At 52.1% G+C, this 22,385-nt stretch overlaps 1 protein-coding gene across 2 annotated transcripts in view; it reads right to left on the bottom strand.

Moving 5' to 3' along the window:
• KLHDC4 (kelch domain containing 4) overlaps nucleotides 1–22,385 on the bottom strand; it is a 50,563-nt gene that overhangs the window by 13,014 nt on the left and 15,164 nt on the right. For both annotated transcript variants that reach the window (XM_086688730.1, XM_086688731.1), the window contains exon 5: nucleotides 16,470–16,606. In XM_086688730.1, the coding sequence (XP_086544856.1) occupies nucleotides 16,470–16,606 (137 nt within the window). The remainder of the gene's footprint in view (nucleotides 1–16,469; nucleotides 16,607–22,385) is intronic.

The raw sequence follows: 22,385 nt of genomic DNA, 5'->3' as shown, positions 1-22,385 counted from the left end.
ACGCTACAAGGTGTAACAGAAGCACAGCGGCACTGCCAGAAAGAGAAGACAGAGGAATGGAAGAAAAACAGGAAACAATGAGAATTTCCCCAAACTAAACTCTGACATCAAACTACAGATGCAGGAAGGTCGGAGAACACTGAGCAGGACGGGTGCTAGCAAACGATACCTAGACGTGTCGTTTTCAAGTTACAGAAAACCAAAGACAAAGGAAAAATCCTGGAGGAAGCCGCAGGACAGTACGCCCTACCTATCGAGAAACAAAGAATTACATCCAACTCCTGCTCAGAAACCGAGCCAGCAAGAAGAGTGGAGAGAAATATTCAAAGCAGGGAGAGAACTCTGTGCTCCGCAAAATCAGCCTTCAAAAGTAAAGGAGAAAGAAAATTTTCTCCAACGAACCAAACTTAAGGGACCTGGCCCAGCAGACCTGCCTCGCAAGAAACGTTAAAGTCTTTTGGAGAAAAAAAAAATATATATATATATGGGTCAAAAACTCGAATCTACATGAAGGAAGGAAGACAAATGAAGAAATTAGTGAAGTCAAAATAAAAACATTTCATTTTTCTTATTCTTCACTGATCTAACGAGTAACAATTTGTTCACAACAGGAGCACTAATGTATTTGACTGTGTGTCCCTCACCACACACACACACACAAGCGCGCGCGCACACACACGTTCTCACGCATGAGTAGGTGTCAGTGAAATGAAAGACAGCAGTCATACAGGGAGGGGCCGACAGAAGGAATTAGGACTATTTTGCTATTTCAAGGTAGCCACACTACTCACGAAGTGGTACAATGTTATCTGAAATTGGACTCAGATTAGCCAGCTGTCAATGCAAGCCACTAAAAGTAGCAAAAAAATAACTGATGCTAAGAAAGGAGAAAAACTGGGATCTTATAACATGCTCCATTAAAACTACAAAAAAACAACAAAAAAAGTCAAAGACAAACAAAAGAACAAGGAATAAGGACAACAAATAGAAAACAGTAACAAATACAGTAGATATTAATCTAACATACCAATAATCATTTTCAACGTTAATGTTCTAAATACACCAATTAAATGACAGAGGTTGTCAGAGTAGATCAAAACACAAGACCCAGCTATGCGCTGTCCACAAGTAACCCACTTTAAACATAAAGACACCTGCAGATGAAAAGTAAACACAAGGAGAACTAATGAGCTTCGATTAGCTGGCAACTAATCAAAGAAAAGTAGGAGTAACTACATTTCAGACAGAGCAGACTTCAAAACAAGGAAAGTCACCAGGACTTAAATTGCCATTACTTAAGCATAAAGGGGTCAGTTCTCTAACGAGGCATAACAGTTCTTAACATGGACACACCCGACAACAGAACATCAAACTACGTGAGGCAAAAATTAACAGAATTGCAAGGAGAAAAGAGACATCTGCTATCACAGTCAGAAAATTCAACGCCCCTGTCTCAAAACTGGACACAGCAGCAAAAATCCACAAGGACAGAGCCAAACTCAACAACACCATCAATCAACTGGATATAACGGCCATCTACAGACTACTTCATCCAACAAGGGTCAGAATACACATTCTTCTCAAGCTCACACAGAACACTCACCATGACAGACCATATTCTGGGCCAGAAAACACACCATTAACAAATTGAAAAGAACAGAAATCATACAATTTCTGCTTTTAGAGCACAGTGAGAATAAACTAGAAACCAGTAACAGAAAGAGAGCCAGGAGGAGCGCCCGGGTGGCTTAGTAGGTTAAGCGTCTGACTCTTGATTTCGCCTCAGGTCATGGTCTCACAGTCTCGTGAGTTCAAGCCCCACATCAGGCTCCACGCTGACAGTGCAAAGCCTGCTTAAGATTCTCCCTCTCTCTCTGCCTCTGCACCTCCCCGCCTCGTACTCTCGCTCAAAGTAAATAAATATAGTTAAAAAAAAAAAAAGATAGATGGGAAATACAAATACACAGATCAAACAACATATTTATAAACAACATGTGGGTCAAAGAAGAAATAAAGAGAAAATTTTAAATATTTTGAACCAAATGAAAATAAATATACAATTTATCAAAATTTGTGGGATACAGTGAAATGTATAGGATTGAATGCACACATTAGAAAAGAAGAAGGATTTAAAGCCAATAATCTAATTTTCCACCATAGGAAACTGGAAAAAAGAAGAGGAAACTAAACCCAAACCCAAAACAGAAAAGAAGACATAATAAGAGAGCACAGCGGTACCTGGGTGGCTCAGTCAAACGTCCAACATTTTTTTTTTTTTTACCTTTAAAAAAAAATGTTTATTTTTGAGAGAGCACAAGCGAGCATGCAGGAGTGAGGGAGGGACAGAGAGAGAGAGGGAGACAGAGGATCCAAAGCAGGCTCCACGCTGATAGCAGCGAGCCCAATGTGGGGCTCAAACTCACAACCGGCGAGGCTATGACCTGAGCCAAAGTCAGACGGACACTCAACCAACTGAACACCCTGGTACCCCAAACATCCAACCCTTGATTTCAGCTCAGGTCATGATCTCACGATTCGTGGGAATGAGCTCCATCCACATCCCAGGGTCCATGCTGACAGCAAGGAGCCTGCTTCAGACTCTCTCCCTCTCCCTGCTCGCTCGCTTTCTCTCTCTCTCAAAATAAATACATACTTAAAAAAGGGAATTAGAGCAGAAATTAATATTTTTGAAAATAGAGAAAAATCAACAAAACCAAAAGCTAGGTCTTTGAAAAGACTGACAAAATTGATAAGCCTCTAGCCAAGCTAAGAAAAAAGGGAGAGAACACAAATTACTAACATCAGAAATGAAAGAGGGGACATCACTACAGATCCCACAGAAATTAAAAACATGAATAAAAACAAAAAAAGCAATACCACGAACAACTCCATGCCCACAGATTTGATAACCTGGAAAAAGTGAACTAATTCCTTAAAAGACAGAATTTACCAAACTCCACATTAAAAAGTGGACAATCTGAACAGGGCTGCATCTATTAAAGATATTAATAATCTTCCAAAACAGAAAGCACCAGGCCCAGAGGCATTCATTGGTGAATTCTACCAAATATTTAAGATAAAAAATTGTACCAATCCTCTACAATCTCTTTCAAAACATAGCTTCTGTCCTCTATCCAGCACTACCCTACACCCAAACCAAAGACATCACGAAGAAAAAGTCTACAGACCAATATCTTTCAGGAACAGAGATGTAAAAACCCTCAATATTAACAAATCGAGTCAAAAAAAGTATGAAAGGAATTATATACCATGACCAAGTGGGATTTATCCTGGGTTTACAACAAGGCAAGTTCCACATTCTAAAATCAGTTAACATAAGCTTACATCATATCAAGAGACTAAGAAAGAAAAATCACAGGATCATACTGATAGAAGCAGAAAAACTATTTGTCAAAATCTAACAACCATTCATGATAAACTCTCTCAGTAAACTAGGAACAGAGGGGAACTTTCTGAACTTGATAAAGGTCTACAAAAAACCTACGGCTAATATCCTACACAATAACGAGAAACTGAAAGCTTTTCTGCTAAGATCAGGTATAGAGCAAGATGTCCCCTCTCACCATCCCTTTCAACATTGTCGTAGAAGTCCTTGGTAACGCAACAAGGCAAGAAAAGGCAATAAAAGGTATAAATATTGGGAAGGAAGACAGAAAACTGTCTTTGTTTGCAATTGACATGATCTATGTAGAAAATCTGAAAGAAGTGACAAGAAACTTCCTGGAACTAATAAGTGATTATAGCAAGGCTGTAGGCAGCAAGGTTAATACATAAAAGTCAACTGCTCTCCTAGATACCAGCAATGAACAAATGAAATTTGCAATTAAAGACAATACTACTTACATTAACATCCCAGAAATGAAATACTTAGTGTAAATATAACAATATATACAAGATCTATTTGGGGAAAACCACAAAACTATGAGGGACAAAAATCAAACAACTAAATAAACAGAGGAACGTCCTGTGTTCACGGATAGAAAGACTCAGTATTTCAAGACGTCAGTTCTTGCCAACTTCATCAATGGTTTCAATGCAATCACAATCACAATGCCAGCAGCAAGGACAAACTAATTGCAAAGTTTATATGCAGAGAGATAAAAAGATGCAGAACAACCAACACGATATTTAAGAACAAAGTGGGAAAACAGACCTATCTGACCTCAAGACTTACTGCAAAGCCATAGTAGACAAGACAGTGTGATGCTGGAAAAAGATTAAACAAAGAGATCGATGGGACAAAACAGAAAGCCCAGGATTAGATCCCCATGAATACGGTCAACTGGTCTCTGGCAAAAGAGCAAAGGCAATACAATGGCACAAAGACGGCCCCTCCAACACATGGTGCTAGTTACTCGACACCCACATGCCAAAAAATTAATCTAGACACAGACCTTACATCCTTCACAAAAACGGATCACAGACCTAACTGTAAAGCAACAGATTTGCTGGACTTTACTGAAATTTAAGCCTTCCGCTCTGCAAAAGACAGTATCAAGAGAATCAGAAGCCACAGCCTGGGAAAAAGTATTTTCAGAAGATACATCCAAAAAAGGACCAAAATCTACAAACAAGTCTTAAAACTCAACAGCAAGAAAACAAGCAACCTGCTCTAAAAGGAGCCGATGCACCTGGGCACGCCTCCTAGATTCCTATGGATTACAAGCCTTGACTCCTACATGGGAGCCAAGTACTCCAGGTGCCTCTGCTCCCCGCATGCTGCCTCGGCAGCTCTCAGGGCCCGGCTCTCCGTCGAGTCCACCTTCCACAAAGACGCCAACGAGTCCCGGCTGCAGGGGAGGGCCACAACCCGAACCACGCTGCGCAGCACTCTTTCTATAACGCGTTAGTTTCATTTCCTCTTGTGCACTCTACAGAGCTACCCCCAAAACCAGGTGCCCTAAAAAAATACATCAACACACAGACTCTCAGAAGAAAATGGAGCTCGAACTACCCAACCAAATGCCTCCTCCTTGGCAAATTCCTGGCGAACAGCTCGTCACACATGGCTGTGAGGACCCCCAGGGTCTTCCCTCTTCCAACCCAGATCCAATTCCATTCTCCTCACCTTTCCTCAAATGCCTCATCACCTGGTTTCTCTCCCCTAAGGCCCTCAGTTTCTGAACGTCCACTCAAAACGTGTCACTCAAAAGGACCACCTCCTCAGTGGCAGCAAGTCCACCGAAGGTGTGCGACACCCGTTCTCGGACGCCACGTCCTGTCACCCAACCTTCAAGCACTGGCCTCTGGGCAGCCTAGCACATGCTGACGCCACCCAGGATTACAAGTTTCTAAATCCCTCCTCTTCTACTAGCAAGGACAGCTGTTTTCAGTCAGCTCTCTTAATCCTATATTTGCATGCAACCTACGAGGGACGCTTCTCCCACTTCAATTACATCTTGCTGGATTTGGTCCACGAAGGTAATTTTGGATGCTGGATTCGTCAACCAATTTATTTGCTCTCCCTCCCGGCTTTGTATCACCCACAAATTTAGTAAGCGCATTTTCTTATCCAAATTCATGATAAAAGTACCAAACGAGCAAGGCTCAGAAGGAGCGTCTGGGCCCGCCACAGGTTCACGCAGTTGCTGGGCGCCGACCTCAACTGGCACTCTGCTCCGCACGGCGGCAGCGGTGCCCTGGGGGCTGGCCACACTCCACACTCCGTCCCTCCGTGCCAGCTGCCGAGGAGACCACGCCGCAAAACTGCACATTAGAGAGGCCGAGTAAGAAGAAAAACACCATGCATGCTGGCAACAAGCCAATTCCCTTTTGAGGAATCTTCTGATATAATTCTTTCAAAGTACAATCTGGGGAACAGGTTCAACAACTAAACTAGCATGGTCGCTTCTGACCCCACTTCAAGAAAAGTTACGCAGGAGAGCCCGAATGCTCCGGGAGCCTTAAAGGCCGTCGTTACACGCCTCCCCGTGGCCAAGATGCTCCCTCCAGGTTAAGGGCCTCCTGTGCTTCCTGTCCACGAATCTGAAGGGTGTTCTGTCCTCTGGTGAGCCGGGCACGAAAGACTCAATTCCCTGTTTCTGGCAGCAGCCAAGTATCACTGTTTGGTAACCAAAACGGGAAAAATTTTCTATAAAAAGACTCCATATACCCCTTTAGAAAAATAAAGCCAACCAAAAAAGCCTGTTTATATCTGAATCCCCAACAGGCTCTTTTCAATTGCCGTCACTCCTAAATACGGAGTCTTAGAAAATTAACAAGTCCTACTCAGCCAGATCTGTATATGGCACAAAAATACATGTGTAACGTTGTGGGAGTGAGTGCTTTTAAGTGCACTGGAGCTACGTGCAGAATGGCATTCCAACAGAGCAAGGTGCCACTCGGCATCACCCGGGCCCCTCTGTGGGGACGTTTACAGAAGATGTGGAAGCGTCAGCTAGCTCCACGGCTCAGCGCGCAGTGTTGAGCGCTTGGTACGCAAATGCTTCCGTGAGCGCTCTGAAAGCTGACACCTGACGAAACTATACACTACGGTCCCGTGCCAGCCGGCCCGGAGACATTTAGTGAGCAAAGGAACCACTTCTCTCTTAATCCCTGAGATTCAAGGTCACACAGGAGGACCCGACAGGGAACTCAGTCCAGTGGTGCATCCTCAGAACAGAAAAGGTCCCCTCTCCAAGAATGGTTGCAACACGGCCTGGGCAGGAAGCATGTATGAGAGCATCTCCCTTTTCATTTCAAACAACGTACCTTTGGAATTCGGCCCCACTGTTCCACGGATCAACTCAACCGATCAACAAATTTCGGGCTTGGTAAGTCTAACGGTCTTGAATCGCACTGTATGGAAAAATTAGTGGCAGTCTCTAGAACCCGGGCCGCCTATCAGGCTGCGTCCCTGTTTTACTTCACTACAGCTGATAATAAAACCACTATCTGTGGGCGTCCATCCTCCACTAGGTGCACTCCTCTTACAGGTTTTCATTCCTCACATCGACCGGATGAGCAGATGTTACCTTTTCTTAATTTTTTAAATGTTTGTTTATATTTGAGAGAGAGCGCGCGCGTGCACGCGCACGAGCACGTCCAGGGGAGGGGCAGAGAGAGAGGGAGACACACAACCCGAAGCAGGCTCCAGGCTCCGCGCTGTCAGCACAGAGCCCGACACGGGGCTCGAACCCACAAACCGTGAGATCATGACCTGAGCTGAAGTCAGACACTTAACCGACCGAGCCACCCAGGAGACCCTGGCAGATACTATCTTTAATCCCATTTTACAGATGAGAACATCAAGACCTGGAAGTCAGGAAACACACTAGGCTAGTCAGTGGCAGAGCCAGAACGAAAAGGAGACAGTCGGGCCCCAGAACTCACACCTGCAACCACGGATTCAGACGCTGAACTATCCTGAATGAAGCTGGAAGTCTGAGAACTACAGGAATCTTTGCACCAAAGCCTGACCACTTACCCTAATGACAGTTTTAAAGTCTCCCACCCTCTGTGTGTGTGTGTGTCAGACTCCCTTCCTCCCCAAGCACAGTGAGAGTAGAGTGATGGTGAGTCAGCTGGAAAGGAGCAGGGGGTCTACCCACACTCTTGCTCCCACTTCTCCAGGTACTGGCTCCACTCACAGCTGTGGGGGAGGCCAGGGAGCCCCCAGACCACGAGCCCCACGGCTCACCACAGAACCTGGAGGGCAGGACGCGCGTGTCCGCTTTCAACTGCGTTTCACATCCCCAAATTCACACTTTAAAGTTATGAGGCGTGGTCTGATTTCAGCTAACTCGTCACTGTCCTTCCAACAGGATCAGACAAATAACTCTGACCCCTCTGCTAACGATTCTTCTTCCCCGGGATGCTTGTTTTTGTTAGACACCGCGTGAACACATACACACGGAGTGTGTGGGTTTCGCTGAGGGCCAAATGCTGGCTCCTTTCTCAAATCAAGAGAAAACGGTGTGCTCACATGTGCACATACACATTCTCTTACACGCTTCTGTGTATTTTTTCATTCAACCAATTTTTACTGCCTCTCCTAACTGCTCTGATGCCTACAAAAATATATTAGTTGTACACAAACGTTCCTGGCAGCATTGCCCAGAGATGGAAAAGTGGAAACAACCCAAATATCCATCAGCGAATGGATGGATGAACCAAATGTGACCCATCCGCAGTACGGAGTATCTACTGATACAGAATGACCTTAAAGACTGTGTGAAGTGAAGAGTCGGTGACAAGGGCGCAAAGGGCGCAAAGGCCGTGGGCCTGTGGCTCTGACAGAGGCAGACTGGAGGCGGCCGGGGATGGAGGGAACGAAGCATCTTCTGGAGGGAGGTGGCAGGGCTCTAAACCGAGACAGCAGTGATGGCCGCACCGGTCTGTGAACACGCGGAAGGCCGGGGAACTTCACACTGTGAGAGGGTGACTTCACGGTAGGTGAGTGGCACCCGGAAAGGCAGAGTCTGTGAGCAGCCTGGCCTCCCTGTGCGTGGTCTCTGAGTCACAGGTAACTGGCTATGGCGGCACCAGATCCAGAAACAGACGGAGAAGGCGCCAAAATCTTTGTCCCCATGCCCAACCGCGCCTCCTGGTGGCACGGAGGAAGGCAGCGGTGGCCTCTAGAAATGCTGCCTCTTGAGTGTGGCAGGCGGACCCGACCCGGTGTGGCAGGGGAAGGGACGAGGGCACCCGAGGGCTCTGTGCAGTGGCCCCGGCAGTTCCTCTCCCCCCAGCCCCTGCTCTGCTCGCTCCCGCGGAGAAGCCCCTCAGCGCAGGGAGTGCCCACGGGAAACGGGGTGCGGGGAGGAGAGGCAGGCTCAGGGCGCACCCCTCCCCCATGGCAGCCCCCGAGCCCCAGAACCTCCCCCGTCTCTCAGCCTGGCCGTGTGAGGTGTCCTCCGGCCATCCCCGAATGCCCTGCCTGCTGACCCCCGCCAGTCTGGCGTCTCCACCACAGGGGTGGCCAATTTCCATCACGCTGACCTGAGGAGACCCTCATACACACTGATCTCGGCAAACACCACGCACCAGCCGTGATGGGCTGTCTGCGCCCCTGCCCCCCATTCCTGTGTTGAACCCTGACCCCTGATGCGACAGATGGGAGCAGAGGCCTCTGGGAGGTGATGAGGGTTCGAGGAGGTCATGAGCGTGGGGCCCCACGATGGGAACCGCGTCCTTTGGAGAGGAGGAAGAGAACTCTCTCCACGAGCAAAGGCCACAGGAAGACACCACACGCAGGTGGCTGTCTGCGACCCAGGAAGCAGGCCGTCACCCGTCAGCGAACCTGCGGACTTCCAGCCCCCAGTGTGGTGAGGTCGGCCTCTGCAGGGAAAAACCCCGGTCCGTCGCCACTCGTGCCCGCCGCCTGAGCGGACCAGGGCGCTAACCGTCCGGTGGGTCGCGGTCTCTGGAGAGTCTGCTCCGGCCAGTAACCCGACAAGCCTTCCACGATCCGGGGGGAGGAGGCGACTGCTCGATCGCGGCCCCTCCGCCTCTCCTCTGCCATTAAACGCGACACGGGCCCTGCGCCACGAGTGATCTGCTCTCAATTTCACACAGGTGCACCCGCATGTGAACACACACCAGCCCCCATCCCTACCCCTGGAGGAGATGCGGCTGGGAAGGGGGAAAGACTGCGTTTTCTAGAAAAAACAAACCCAACGCTGTCAGAATCTATCGACCGAACCAGCAGCCCCCATCAAGGGAGAAAAACCCAGGGCAGCTGTGCTGGGGCCTCCCGGCGAAGACAGAGACCGGAGGAAATCTCAGCACGCGCACGCGCAGCGTCACGGAGGCAGCCGGCCAGTGCCAGCTCTGCACTTCAGCCTTCCTGACGCAGTAACCCCGTGACCTCTCCTCTCGCTCTCAAACCGCTGTGATGTCAAGCCAGCATCGGTCGCTGCGACCCAGAACGTAAGTGGAGACGACAGAAGACCGCTGAGGGTCCGTCTGGCGTCACAGGAGCCCCAGAGGCCCCAGCGGAGACGGAGAACACCCGGCCCCGGCGCGACAGCTGGAGCTCACCTGGGGGGCCACGGGCTGGGCCAGTCGGTACCAGCAGCATGCAGGACGGCTTGCCAGGGCATGCCAGGGCTGAACGCACACACGCCTCACGGCCCCGTGGCCTCACTCCACTTGGACGCACACTCGACAGGAGTGTGCACGCTCACCGGGAATGCTGACAGTGGCACCCCTGCCCTTGCGATAACCGTGGAACCGGTGACTCTGCAATGCCCGCCGCCGACCGGACGCAGTGTCCCATTTCCAGAACAGATTAAACAGCCCCAAGACAAATACACCATGACCACAGGCAACACAGACAAATCTCACAAAAACAGTGCTCAGTGCGAAGGCTGAGACAAGAGTCCGTTTACGGGACGTTCAAAACAAACCTCATCTGCGCTCAGGGCGGGCACAGGGGAGTGACCACAAGGGGTACACGGGGGCTGGAGGGACGGGGAGAACTCTCTTCTGCATCTGAGCGCACAGGTGCGTTTGCTTTCGTAAAATTCACTGAGCTGCCCAGGACCACGTACATCCATCAGAGTTTACTTTTTAATAAAGCGCTTTCACAGAAACCAAACCGGCAACTGGTCCCTTTTCGGCCATCAGCACCACGTGGAGAGGCCACCCTGCAGTAACTCTGGTGGCTGCAGAGGTGCTCCCCACCAGGCACGGCACCGGACAGGGCGCAGGCGCTGGGGACTGCATTTGGTACCTGTCACACCCACCCAGGCACTGCGACACTACTCGGGGCAGTGGCTGGACCCGGTCAGGTCACACGGCTCCGGGTGGCAGAACGAGGCATGCGGCTCAGGGCCCGTGCTCTTCTTTCCACGCTAAGCATCCAGGGCTGTGAAACAGGGACACACGCAGGCACAGGTGGATCAAGGCCCCCCTTCCGGTGCCCTGACTTCAGATCTCAGAAGAGCGGCTCTTCCCTGGCTCCCCTCCGCAGGCCCTGACCTTTCCCGCTGGAGAGCTGAAGTTGTTTTCCCCTGACGGGCCCATGCATGCCAGGGTGGGTGGGACACGCTTGCTGTGTTAAGAAATGAGAAGCGACCAGGCAGCAGGAGGGAATCCGTCCCGCCCTTCCACCAGAGAAATCTGTTTGGCAGCCAAGAGAGGGGCTAAATCTACATGTCGATTTAGTACAGCTGATGCTGGCCTTTACCAACGCGCAACCCTTCTCTCGAGGCCTCCCCGACTGTCAAACTACCTGCACGGCAGTGGGACACGTTTACTGAAAGATGAATGCACGGTGCCGGGCCAGTCCTGGAAGAGTCAAGCTCACGGCGGGCTCTGCCTGTTCCTCTTGAGCGATACGAACCCACGGCCCCGTGGGTTCTCCTGAGCTCGGAGACCTTGCCCAGAAACAGTACGCTCAGTCTGCGTTTTGAATGCCTCTGCCTACTTTCCTTATAGATCAGCAAGACAAGACCACGGAGGACAGCGGCCCTCTTGCAACGGCAGCCACTGCGCCAGGGCGTGGACCACACCCCGTCACGAGGAGGAGCAAGGAGCAGCGGCCGCGGCCTAAGCCCACGGACGGACGGCAGGCTTGAGCCAGCGGTGCATGTGCCCTCTGGCACAGTCCTACTGGGCCCAGCCCCTCGGGCCAGCACAGCCCCACCAGGAAACAGGGTGGTGCTTTCATTTTGCCACAATCAGTGCAATTACAAAAGCACTATCTACACGACCTTACTTGTTAAGGATCTAAGGAATCTAAAGGAGCTCTCTGGCTCACGAAAGGGCAGCAGGCGTGCTCACATCAGTGAACAAGGCTCAAAACTGGCACGAGACCGAGACCAGTGGACAAGTAAGCGGGGCTCCCGCTGCTGCCGTCAGGGTCACTGAGTGGGGTGGGTAGAGGTTAAATACAATGCAGATTCCTGAGCCCGTTTTAAACCTGCTCTGAACCAGACTCGATGTCTGGGGTGAGGGCAGGGAGGCGTGTTTGTGAAGCTCCCGGGGTGCTCGCGGGTGCAGGAAAGCCCAAGAATCAAGAACAGAGGCATCAGCTCTGGGCCGCGTCCCCAGGCTGCCCGGGCTCCCAGCCACGACGCCACCGACGCTTGCTGGGACCGGACCGCCTCAACCGTTCTCCGAGGAACCTCCCCGAGTGCCAGTAAGGACAGGAAACCGCCCCGCGGCAGCGGGAACTGCCGCCCCCGAGGGGGAGGACCGCCAGCAAGTGGCCGGGGACGGGACGGAGGGCCGGGTGGAGTCTCTGTGGGGCGACAGACGCCAGGGGAGGGGCTCAGAGGCACAAGTGCCCTCTGACTCCACTGATTCTGGAACTCACGTGAGGAAAACGCACAAGAAATGCGTGAGGGGAGAAGACCCGGGCCGCAGGAGCGCAACGGAGGGGTGCTGAACAGGTGCGAGGGGCGGCGAGCCAGCACAGCACCCGGACCCACCGGACCTCCGGCCGCGTGCGCACAGGTTCTCCGGAGCCCTTGGCGGGCATGGGCACACGCACACACCCCGGGCTTTCCTCTCAGGCACGTGCTGTTCTGCTTCCTGGGCTTTTCATGGAGGTTTCCGTGTTAAAACGAGAGGGAGCGTTTCTCCGGGGCACGCTCCCATCAGTGCACTCGGGGCCGAAGCGTGCGCACGTGTCCCGTGACAGCAGAGTGACGGTGCAGGCGACACCAGCTGCGGCTCGCCTTCTCCCGTCCTGGGCGCGGTTTCCCATCATGCCGCTCGCCACTTTACAGGAAGCCTGGGCTGCCCTCGGGGCACCGCCTCCCACACAAAAAACTTCCCGGGGTCACACGTGTCATGTCTCGCGGCTCCCGGTGCAGTGGGACACCCATCTGCAGGCGCACCGGGCCGTGGAAAGCTGCGCCGGCATGAGAAAGGGCCGCGCCTGCTCACTTTCCTCACTGGTCTCGGGACAACCCCGGGGGCAGGCGGGGTGGGTGGCGGGGCCGCACCCCGAGGGCCGAGGCACCAAGAGTTTCGGGAAGGCTGGGGCTCAGCGCCTGAGATGATTAAGGGTGGGAGACGACACGCCAGAGGCAGGGCAAACATGAGCAAAAACGTACTGGGACCTCATCAAGATAAAGAGCTCCTGCACGATGAAGGAAACAACCAATAAAACTAAGGGGCAACCGTCGGAATGGGAGAGGATGTTTGATACCTGATAAAGAGTTAGTGTCAAAAATCGATAAAGAACTTACCAAACTCAACACCCCAAAAGCATAATCCACGAGGAAATGGGCAGAAGACCTGAACAGACACTTCTCCAAAGAAGACATCCAGGTGGCTCACAGACACATGAAAAGATGCTCAGCATCACTCATCATGAGGGAAATACAAATCAAAACACACTGAGATACCACCTCACACCTGTCAGAATCGTGAAAACCAACCACTCAGGAAACAACAGATGTTGGTGCAGATGTGGAGAAAGGGGAACCCTCTTGCCTCGCTGGTGGGAATGCAAACTGGTGCGGCCACTCTGGGCAACGGTATGGAAATTTCTCAAAAATTTAAAACTAGAACTACCCTACAAGCCAGCAACTGCCCTACGAGGTATTTACCCAAAGGATACAAAAATGCAAATTCAAGGGGGCACATGCACCTTGATGTTTATAGCAGCATTATCTACAATAGCCAAGATACGGAAAGAGCCCAAATGCCCACTGACTGACAAACGGATAAAGAAGATGTATAGACAACGGAACATTATTCACAGACCAAAAGGAAGGAAATGTCGCCATTTGCAGCAACATGGATGGAGCCGGAGGATGTTATGCTAAGCGAAGTCATGTCAGCGAGAGAAAGATACCATACGTGTTTCACTCCTATGTGGAATTTAACAAAACACATGAACATACGGGACCACGAGTATCAAGGGAAGCAAACCACGAGAGACTCTGAACGATAAAGAACAAGCTGAGGGCTGATGCAGGGGGTGGGTGGGGGTGGAGGGCATGTGTTGCAGTGAGCACTGGGTGGTGTATGTGAGTGATGAATTCTACTCCTGGAACCAATACTACACTATGTGTTAACTAAAACTTGAATAAAAATCTGAAAAAGAGAAAATTAAAACAAGTACCTGTCTCTGGCGCTCTGCCATCTAATCAGAAAAAAGAGTAGGACACAACAAAGATGAGGAAATGGACATCTGTCACCAGGTACTGTCTTGTGACACCACTTGGGACTTTCTGCTCCACCAGCAGGCTCAAGACAGAAGACACCTCCTAACGATCAACGCGTGAAGCAACAGAGCCCAGAAGCCCGCTGGTCATTTAAGTCTCCTCGCAAACAGAATCAGGGGCAGAGCTGGCGACAACCCTCCACCTCGTGACTCCCAGGTCTGTGCCCACGGGCTGCACCTGCTAGTCAGAGGATGCTTACACGTGGCCCAAGGACCACTCGCAGCGGCGCTCTGTCCCTCACCCACCGGAGCTGAGGTCCTCACCCAGAAGGAAGGCCGGAAAAGGGACAACTTAGACGCAAAGGAAAGTAAAGCCCACGCTCTTTTCCCGCCCCATCACTCCATCCAGACTAAAGCCCGGAAGCCTCACCTCCGCGGTTTCCCGCTAGTTCTGAACAGCTCTACGACACACCGCGTACTTCAGCAAGCGTTCAAGCACCGAGGGACCGCTTTCTCAGGGACCACTTCCAACACGGGACAGAGGCCGTGAATGCCGTGCATGCGTGCTGGGGTGACAGCGGGCCCCGGGCCGCATCAAGGCAACGGCGGCCACGGCAAGCCCCTCCGAGGGTGCATCCCCTAGCGGCCCTACGTCCACAGTGCCCCCCTGCTTCCGTGTGACAGACACCCGTGGCACGCGCCACACAACCGGGAGAGTCTGAGGGCCACGGGGAGGTGTGCGCACCAGCGAGCGGCTCGGGGCGGCACCGCCGGCAGCACGGGCCCCGCTGAGCCGCGGCCAGAGAGCCGTGGGTGCTCGCGGAGCCCGTCGCTGTCCCTCGGCCGGCCATTATTATGGACAAAAAGCTACTCAGACGGACAAAAATGCTAAGAAGATGTCTTGAATCAATTCACCAGACACGGACAGGCAACAAATAACGAGTGGGTTCTTAAAAGTACACAAGCGGGGCGCCTGGGTGGCTCGGACGGTTAAGCGTCCGACTTCAGCCAGGTCACGATCTCGCGGTCCGTGAGTTCGAGCCCCGCGTCGGGCTCTGGGCTGATGGCTCAGAGCCTGGAGCCTGTTTCAGATTCTGTGTCTCCCTCTCTCTCTGCCCCTCCCCCATTCATGCTCTGTCTCTCTCTGTCCCAAAAATAAATAAATGTTGAAAAAAAAAAAAAATTAAAAAAAAAAAAAAGTACACAAGCAAAGCGAGAGAGACGACAAAGAGCGCGTGCTCTGGGCCTAAATACTTTGAAATGGAGGCTAAAAGACGAAGTTTCAACAAATACGTAACAAAACCCATTTTTCATATGAAAACCACTGGACCGCTGTGCCCACCAAGACCAGGACCCTTTCCCAAAGCAAGTCAGAGAAAGGGAAACGAAGTTGGTGGCGGGTGAAGTGCGCACAGGCGCTCCAGTGATCACGTCTCCTGCAGCAGGGTTAGCGGGGCTTGCGGTCTACACTGGAACCGGCACGGCGGCCTCCGCGGGGTCAGCGCCCAGACCCACGCCGGTCGGAGCCGGTGGGAGCCGGCCCCGACAACCCGGCCCCGGCAGTCTCCTAGGAGGCTCATCATCACATGAGTGACAGAGTGACAGACCCTCCCTTGGGCCTAGGACCCGAGAAGGGTTGCGGCCCCACGCCCGAACCCTGCAATCCGGCGCCTGCCCCGGCCGCTGAGGAAGCTCCGGTCTGCTGCTCTGACAGCAGAGACAGAACCCCGCACCTGGGCTGTGCGCGACCCCGGCAACTGGGCACGTGCACCCCCGAAGGATAAAGCCAACTAACACTACTTTCCACGTCGTTCCGCTGTCATTCTGGTGACGTGCAGCTCCAGCTCTGACCAGCGGAGAACGTGCAGTACGACGTGACTCTCACGTCGTCATCGTCACCGACGGGGGTAGAAATCAAGCACCGACGACGGCAGAGCCTGGTTTATTGAGAACATCAGGAAGGCTCTGCCTGCTTTCCTCTCCTCTTTCCAGCTCTGCTATGTCAACTTGACCCAGACGGAGCACTCCCTTGGGGGAAACAGCAGCAAGCTGAAACCCAGAGCTGCCTCCGACAGCCGAGGACGAGAGCTGCGCCCCAAATGACACATGCAGGCGCAGCCGAGGGCGGACGGGACGGCAAGCAGGGACGCGGCGCTGGCCCCCGCAACACCCTCAACAGAGCCCGGCGCCGGGCAGCTGTTGAGAAGGAGCGAGAGGAAAGACAAGCTCTGCCTTCGCTTCGGTGACCGCAGGGCTGGTCTCCCGGGGCTCTGACATCGTGCTCTGCGGAGCCCAGGGATCTGACCGCGTCACTGCGCACGCGGAACGCCGGCACAGGACAGCGGCCAAGGCCGGAGGTCGGGCCCGTCACCCGGCACCTTACCTTACTTGCTCCCAAGTCTTGGTGGCCAAATGCAGGACCCAGAGATCCTTGTAGTGGTAGAACTGCTCTCCGTCGGGAGAGGCAAACTCCCCTCCGAAGATCCACAGCTGACCCCCACCTTGGGGCACCACCACAGCCTGCGGGAAGAAGGCAGAGGTCAGGGCCGGCTCCGCGTCCACGAGGTCCACCAGAGCAGTGCACCCGGCAGTCGCGGCCGGCGCCCGCACTCAGCCACCACCTTCCCCTGCATCTGAGGGGGAAATTCCTCAAACCTCCTGCATCCGGCAAATAAGCTTCCACGGACTCCTAGGTTGCAAAATGTATCTAGATGACCTCGCATCTCGTTAAAATGGACAAAATTATGTCAGAAGCTTACGTCAGATCTAACACAAACTGACAGAGGGCTTCCTTTTTATTAAATATTAACATATTTGTATGTATAAACGCCTGTCCTTGTTAATCCCTTCCCTGGCTATCTGGCACGCACGCCTGACACTGCACTAACACACATGTGGTATGTAACGTTTACACGCTCATCTTTAAAAGACCTAAGCACAGGGGCGCCTGGGTGGCTCAGTCGGTTAAGCGTCCGACTTCGGCTCAGGTCACGATCTTGTGGTTCACGAGTTCGAGCCCCGCATCGGGCTCTGTGCTGACAGCTTGGAGCCTGGAGCCTGCTTCCGATTCTGTGTCTCCCTCTCTCTCTGACCCTCCCCCCATTCATGCTCTCTCTCGGTCTCAAAAATAAAACAACGTTAAAAAAAAAAAAAGTGTTAAAAATGAAAGACGTAAGCACAATAGTAACGGCAAGCAAAAGCAGGGAAGTGCCCTTGGGCCGCACGCCCAGGAGCCCTGGCAAGCTCACGCCAGTGGGCGCAGGAAAGGAGGGAGTGTGCCGACCAGACACCTCGCAACGCGAAGCTTCTCAGGCCGACGTGAGCACACTTCGGAGTACTGTGGGGCCTAGCAGGGTATCCGAGCTCTCAGAACAACGGTCCACGGGGACATCTCGTGAACCAACGTGCCCACGTGAGGCGGAGGCGAGTGAGGACGGGAGCTCCGGGGCTCACATCACTACCCAAGGTTACTCGCTCACTGAATGAAAATGAAGCAAGAGGGGCGCCTGGGGGGCTCGGTCGTTAAGTGTCCGACTCTTGGTTTCGGCTCAGGTCACGATCTCAACGGTTCACGGGTTGGAGCCCCACGTCGTGAGATCTGCCAGCGCAGAGCCCACGTGGGATTCTTTGTCTCTCCCTCTCTCTGTCCCTTCCCCATTCGTGCCGTCTCTCTTTCAAGATAAATAAATAAACTTAAACAAAAGAAAAAAGAAAAAGAAAATGAAGCAAGAATAGCCAGCACCCCAGAAACACAAGCACGAAAACACATGACTTTTCCAAGCAATCCTGGGGCTCCTAAAGCGAGCACGCGGTAGAATTCCCCGTCACCACTGAGACCGATCTCCAGGGGGTGAGGACAATGCTCTGGACGCCAGACCGGGGATCGCCGTGCTAGACCCCCCACCAGAGGGGAAAAAGCAAGTCAAAGCACGTGATTAAAAAGGTCTTTCCCGAAAAGGCAAAGGTACCGTGTAAGGAAACAGATTGCAGAAAGCCAAAACAGGAGAGAATGCTACTCCACATAAAAAGACCTTTACAGGGGCGCCTGGGTGGCGCAGTCGGTTAAGCGTCCGACTTCAGCCAGGTCACGATCTCGCGGTCCGGGAGTTCGAGCCCCGCGTCAGGCTCTGGGCTGATGGCTCAGAGCCTGGAGCCTGTTTCCGATTCTGTGTCTCCCTCTCTCTCTGCCCCTCCCCTGTTCATGCTCTGTCTCTCTCTGTCCCAAAAATAAATAAATGTTGAAAAAAAAAATTAAAAAAAAAAAAAAAAAAAAAAGACCTTTACAGATGCAAATACAAGAAACATGGATTTGGAGAATTCTAAAGGCAATTTCTAGACTATCTAGTCCAGGGCTCTGGAGCTTCGGGCTGGATATTTTGGGGAAGCAGAAGAACTCTTCTCCAAACAGGAGCGTCAGTGCGGACTGAAGTGCGACACAAATCAAAGTGGAACCACCGCCCAGAATTCCAGAGCCTGCCCACCTCGTCACCCTGAGGACACGCAGGCTCTGAGCCTGGACCCCATTGCAGAATGCCTGGCCCGGGACCCGGCTGAAGACCGAGGGCTCAGAGGACACACGGGAACCGCCTGTGTGGTTCACGATCGCCTGAACCCACCCCCACCACAGCCACACACCTCACAGGCCGCCCGGTGGCTGCAAGTCCGCCTCCCGTGACATCCCGCTCCGTGACACACACCCCCCAGCCGACGGTACCGTTTCGTGGACAGTCGCCATCTGGCCGGTGCTACGGCGACCCGTAAACCGCGTGTCTGAGGGGACAGACCCCACAGCGAAAACCTCTGCAAGCATCCCGCAAACCCGGGCTGCGGTGCTCACTCGGGCAACAGCCAGCACTGACCAGATGTCGCGCTGGCCCACCCTGAGATCACCAGCCACGGGTGCCAGGCAACGAAGCAGACAACACAGGCGTGTCCTTCACACCAGGGGGCGGGAGATGGGAACACGACAGGGGTCTCTGGCCAGAGAGCTCAGAAGCGGTCACCACAGCGGCAGGAGGTGGGTGGGGTGGGGGCACCCAGGGTAGGCGCTTCCGGCCCTCACAAACCTCCATGAAAGAGTGCACACTGGGTGGGTCGTACAGTTCTCAGGAAGCACTGTCCTCTGAGCACCCCAGGGCTTCCACTGCAGTGCGGGCTCTCGGCCCTGCCCGGCACTTAGGACACGGCAGGACGTGGCTCTGTCATCGATGCCACTCCTGCCTAGACTAGCTGGAGGGTCCCGGTGGCATATTAGGGTGGCACGGCCCTCTCCACTCCCATTAGTAACCAGTTTTGAATGCACTGTCTCTGAACAGATCCTCCCCTCTCGGGACAGGTCAGTTTCCCGTCACTCTAAAACACCAGTCCGTCTACGGGAAACAAACTGATCATTTCACGGCATGAAAGCAGATGTGATGATTTTTGGAGTTTAGTGAGGTCAGGTGGTACAGTCAAGCTACGCAATACAATGGGGTCCTGAGATATCATGTTACAGAAGGCCATCATACACACACACACACGCGCGCGCACACACACACACTCGCACGAATTTGTGTATATTCCAGCTAATAAGAAATACCAACGTACAAGAAGAAGAAGGACGTGTTTAGAGATACAAATATATGAAATAGTTCTGGAAGAATGGACAATGGACTTACTTCCCTTTTTAATTCTTGTCATTTTTTTGACAATGAATACTTACTATTTACGTAATCAGTTTTGGGAAGCTTTCTTTAAAAACAAAGTCACAAGGTGCCTGGGTGGCTCAGTCCATTGAGCGTCCGACTTCAGCTCAGGTCATGATCTCACGGTCTGAGTTCGAGCTCCATGTCGGTCTCTGTGCTGACAGCTCAGAGCCTGGAGCCCACTCCAGATTCTGTGTCTCCCCCTCTCAATGCCCCTCCCCTGCTCATGCTCTGTCTCTCTCTGTCTCAAAAATAAAATAAAATAAAAAACATTAAAAGAATTTTAAAAAAATAAAAAAATATAAATACAAAATTAAAAACGAAGTCACTCAGGAGCCTGGGTGGTCCGACTTCGGAGTGTCCGACTTCGGCTCAGGTCATGATCTCGCGGTTTGTGAATTCGAGCCCCGCGTCGGGCTCTGTGCTGACAGCTCTGAGCTTGGAGCTGCTTCGGACTCTGTGTCTCCCCCTCTCTCTGCCCCTCCCCCGCTCGTGCATAAAAAAGTTTTTTAAAAAGTCACTCCCCAGGAAGGAGACAACGACTGAGGAGGAGCTCACCATCCACACCCCACCCCCAACTCCACTACAGCAGCAGGCCTGGCCCAGGGAGAACCCCTGCGACGGTAGGAAGGTGGGTCCACGGTCAGCGACCTTGAGCTTCATCTGACCTACTCCCCAGCGACCGTGAACGCCTAGAGAAAAGTTAACATACTAGTCAAGAGAAGGCTAACCCTAAGGAGACAGGCATAAAACCCGCACTTGTGAGCAGGAGGGAACCCCTGCCGCACTCGAGTCCTCCCTCTGCCAACACGGACAAAACCGGACAGGATCCGTGAAGCAACTACCATCGGACAACAGGAGGAGCATGGGTGGGGTGGGCCCTTCAATGCTGGAGGCGGTGCCTGCACCTGATGCAGAGAAAGGAGCCCAACGGAGCAGGTGGCCTTACCGAGCTGAGGAGACAGAGGTCAGAGTTCAGGGACGCTGGCTGAGGACCGCTAGAATTTGCCAGGGCAGAATATGGAGAGCGCGCACCCTGGACGTCCATCCACGCAGGAGTCAGGAGTCCTGCCGGAGCCTTTCAGCACTCTGCTGCACAGGGGGCGGGGCCAGACCACGGGGGCGGGGTCAGCACCCACCAGGGCCAGGTTGCGCTGGTGCAGAGACCAGCAAGTTCCAACTAGACCGAGTGGAAGGTGTCACTGAACACCCAGGGCATTCAGTGGAGACCCCAGAAAGACCACACCCTAGAGCTAAGCCATCCCAAGGGAAAGCCTCAAAAGGATCCCAATGATCTGCAAGTGACTGAACCACCTGCAAGGACAAAACTCATCATTCACTGAGAGAAGAGAACAAAATCCAACAGTCAGCAGTCACAAATCTAGCCAGGTGCTGCTGACGGCCAGGAGCACCACCCGACCGGCACCTAACCGTACATTGCTAGGGGGAAGATGTGCCCCATCAGAAGAAAGGTCGGCAGAAAGAGACCCAGAACTGAGATGAGAGAGCTAGCACATGAGGACTGGAGAAGAGTTATAAATACGCCCGAAGATTTAAAGGAAAATATGAATGTGATAACTAGACTGGAGAACAGCAATCAGACCTGAACAACTCAGTGTGTCAGAAACAGCACTGGTAAAACAAGAAATAAACAGGTACACAGCACATCTACCGTAACGGGCAACAGAAACTTCCGAAATGAAGCCAAACACAAAAAAGGCTGGAAGAAGAAGAAGGAGGAGGAGGAGGAGGAGGAGGAGGAGGAGGAGGACGGGAAAGAAGTAAAGACTCCTTGCCTGCTGGACGATATGAAACAGTCTAACATACACATAACTGGATTCCCGAAAAATGAGCAGGTGCCTCAAAATCAAACTGCTAAAACGCCAAAGGTAAACAGAAAATCATTTAAGCAGCCTGACAGGGGAAAACAGACCCGTCACGTATAGGAGAACAAAGATGAAAACGACCACTAACCTCTCATTAGAGCAATGTAAGCCAGAAAACGGAACAGCTTTGAAGCGCTGTCAGTCTAGAACTGTGTATCTAGCAAAAATATCCTGTAAAATGAATGTAAAATGAAGACGTTTTCACTTAGAAAAAAAGATGGAAAAAAGCTGATGCCAGACGACCTGCACTTCAAGAAACAGTAAACCAAGTTTTAGGCTGAAGGAGAACATTAGAGAATGAAAACACAGAGGAACGAAGTGTCCCAGAAACAGTCAATTAGTACATCAACAGGAGATATTTTTCTCTCTCCTTTTAAGACTTGTTTATGTAATAGCTGCTTAAAGCAAAACCAATCACGTTGTATCGTGGGGACAACAGCACAAAGGACAGAAGGAGAAAATGTGGATGTTCTCCTGTACGGTTCTGACAGTTTATGAGGAGGGGCACAAGGTCGCTGGAAGGGAGACGATGTAAGTGCAACCCTAGAGCAACCATGGAAACAAGGCAGAAAGAAAGAGCAACAAATAAGCCAACAGAGAAGATAAAAAAGGCAACTTAAAATACAATCAACCCAAGAGCAGCAGGAAAGAGAGAAAAAGGAATACAGAACAGATGGGACAAGTAGAAAACAGCAGCATCAAAGCCATCATTGACTGCCACATCGATAA

The sequence above is a fragment of the Puma concolor genome, chromosome E2 (assembly GCF_028749965.1).
Source record: "Puma concolor isolate L17-30 chromosome E2, mPumCon1.1.hap2, whole genome shotgun sequence".
NCBI classification, from domain to species: domain Eukaryota; kingdom Metazoa; phylum Chordata; class Mammalia; order Carnivora; family Felidae; genus Puma; species Puma concolor.
This window is presented reverse-complemented; position numbering and strand designations above follow the sequence as displayed.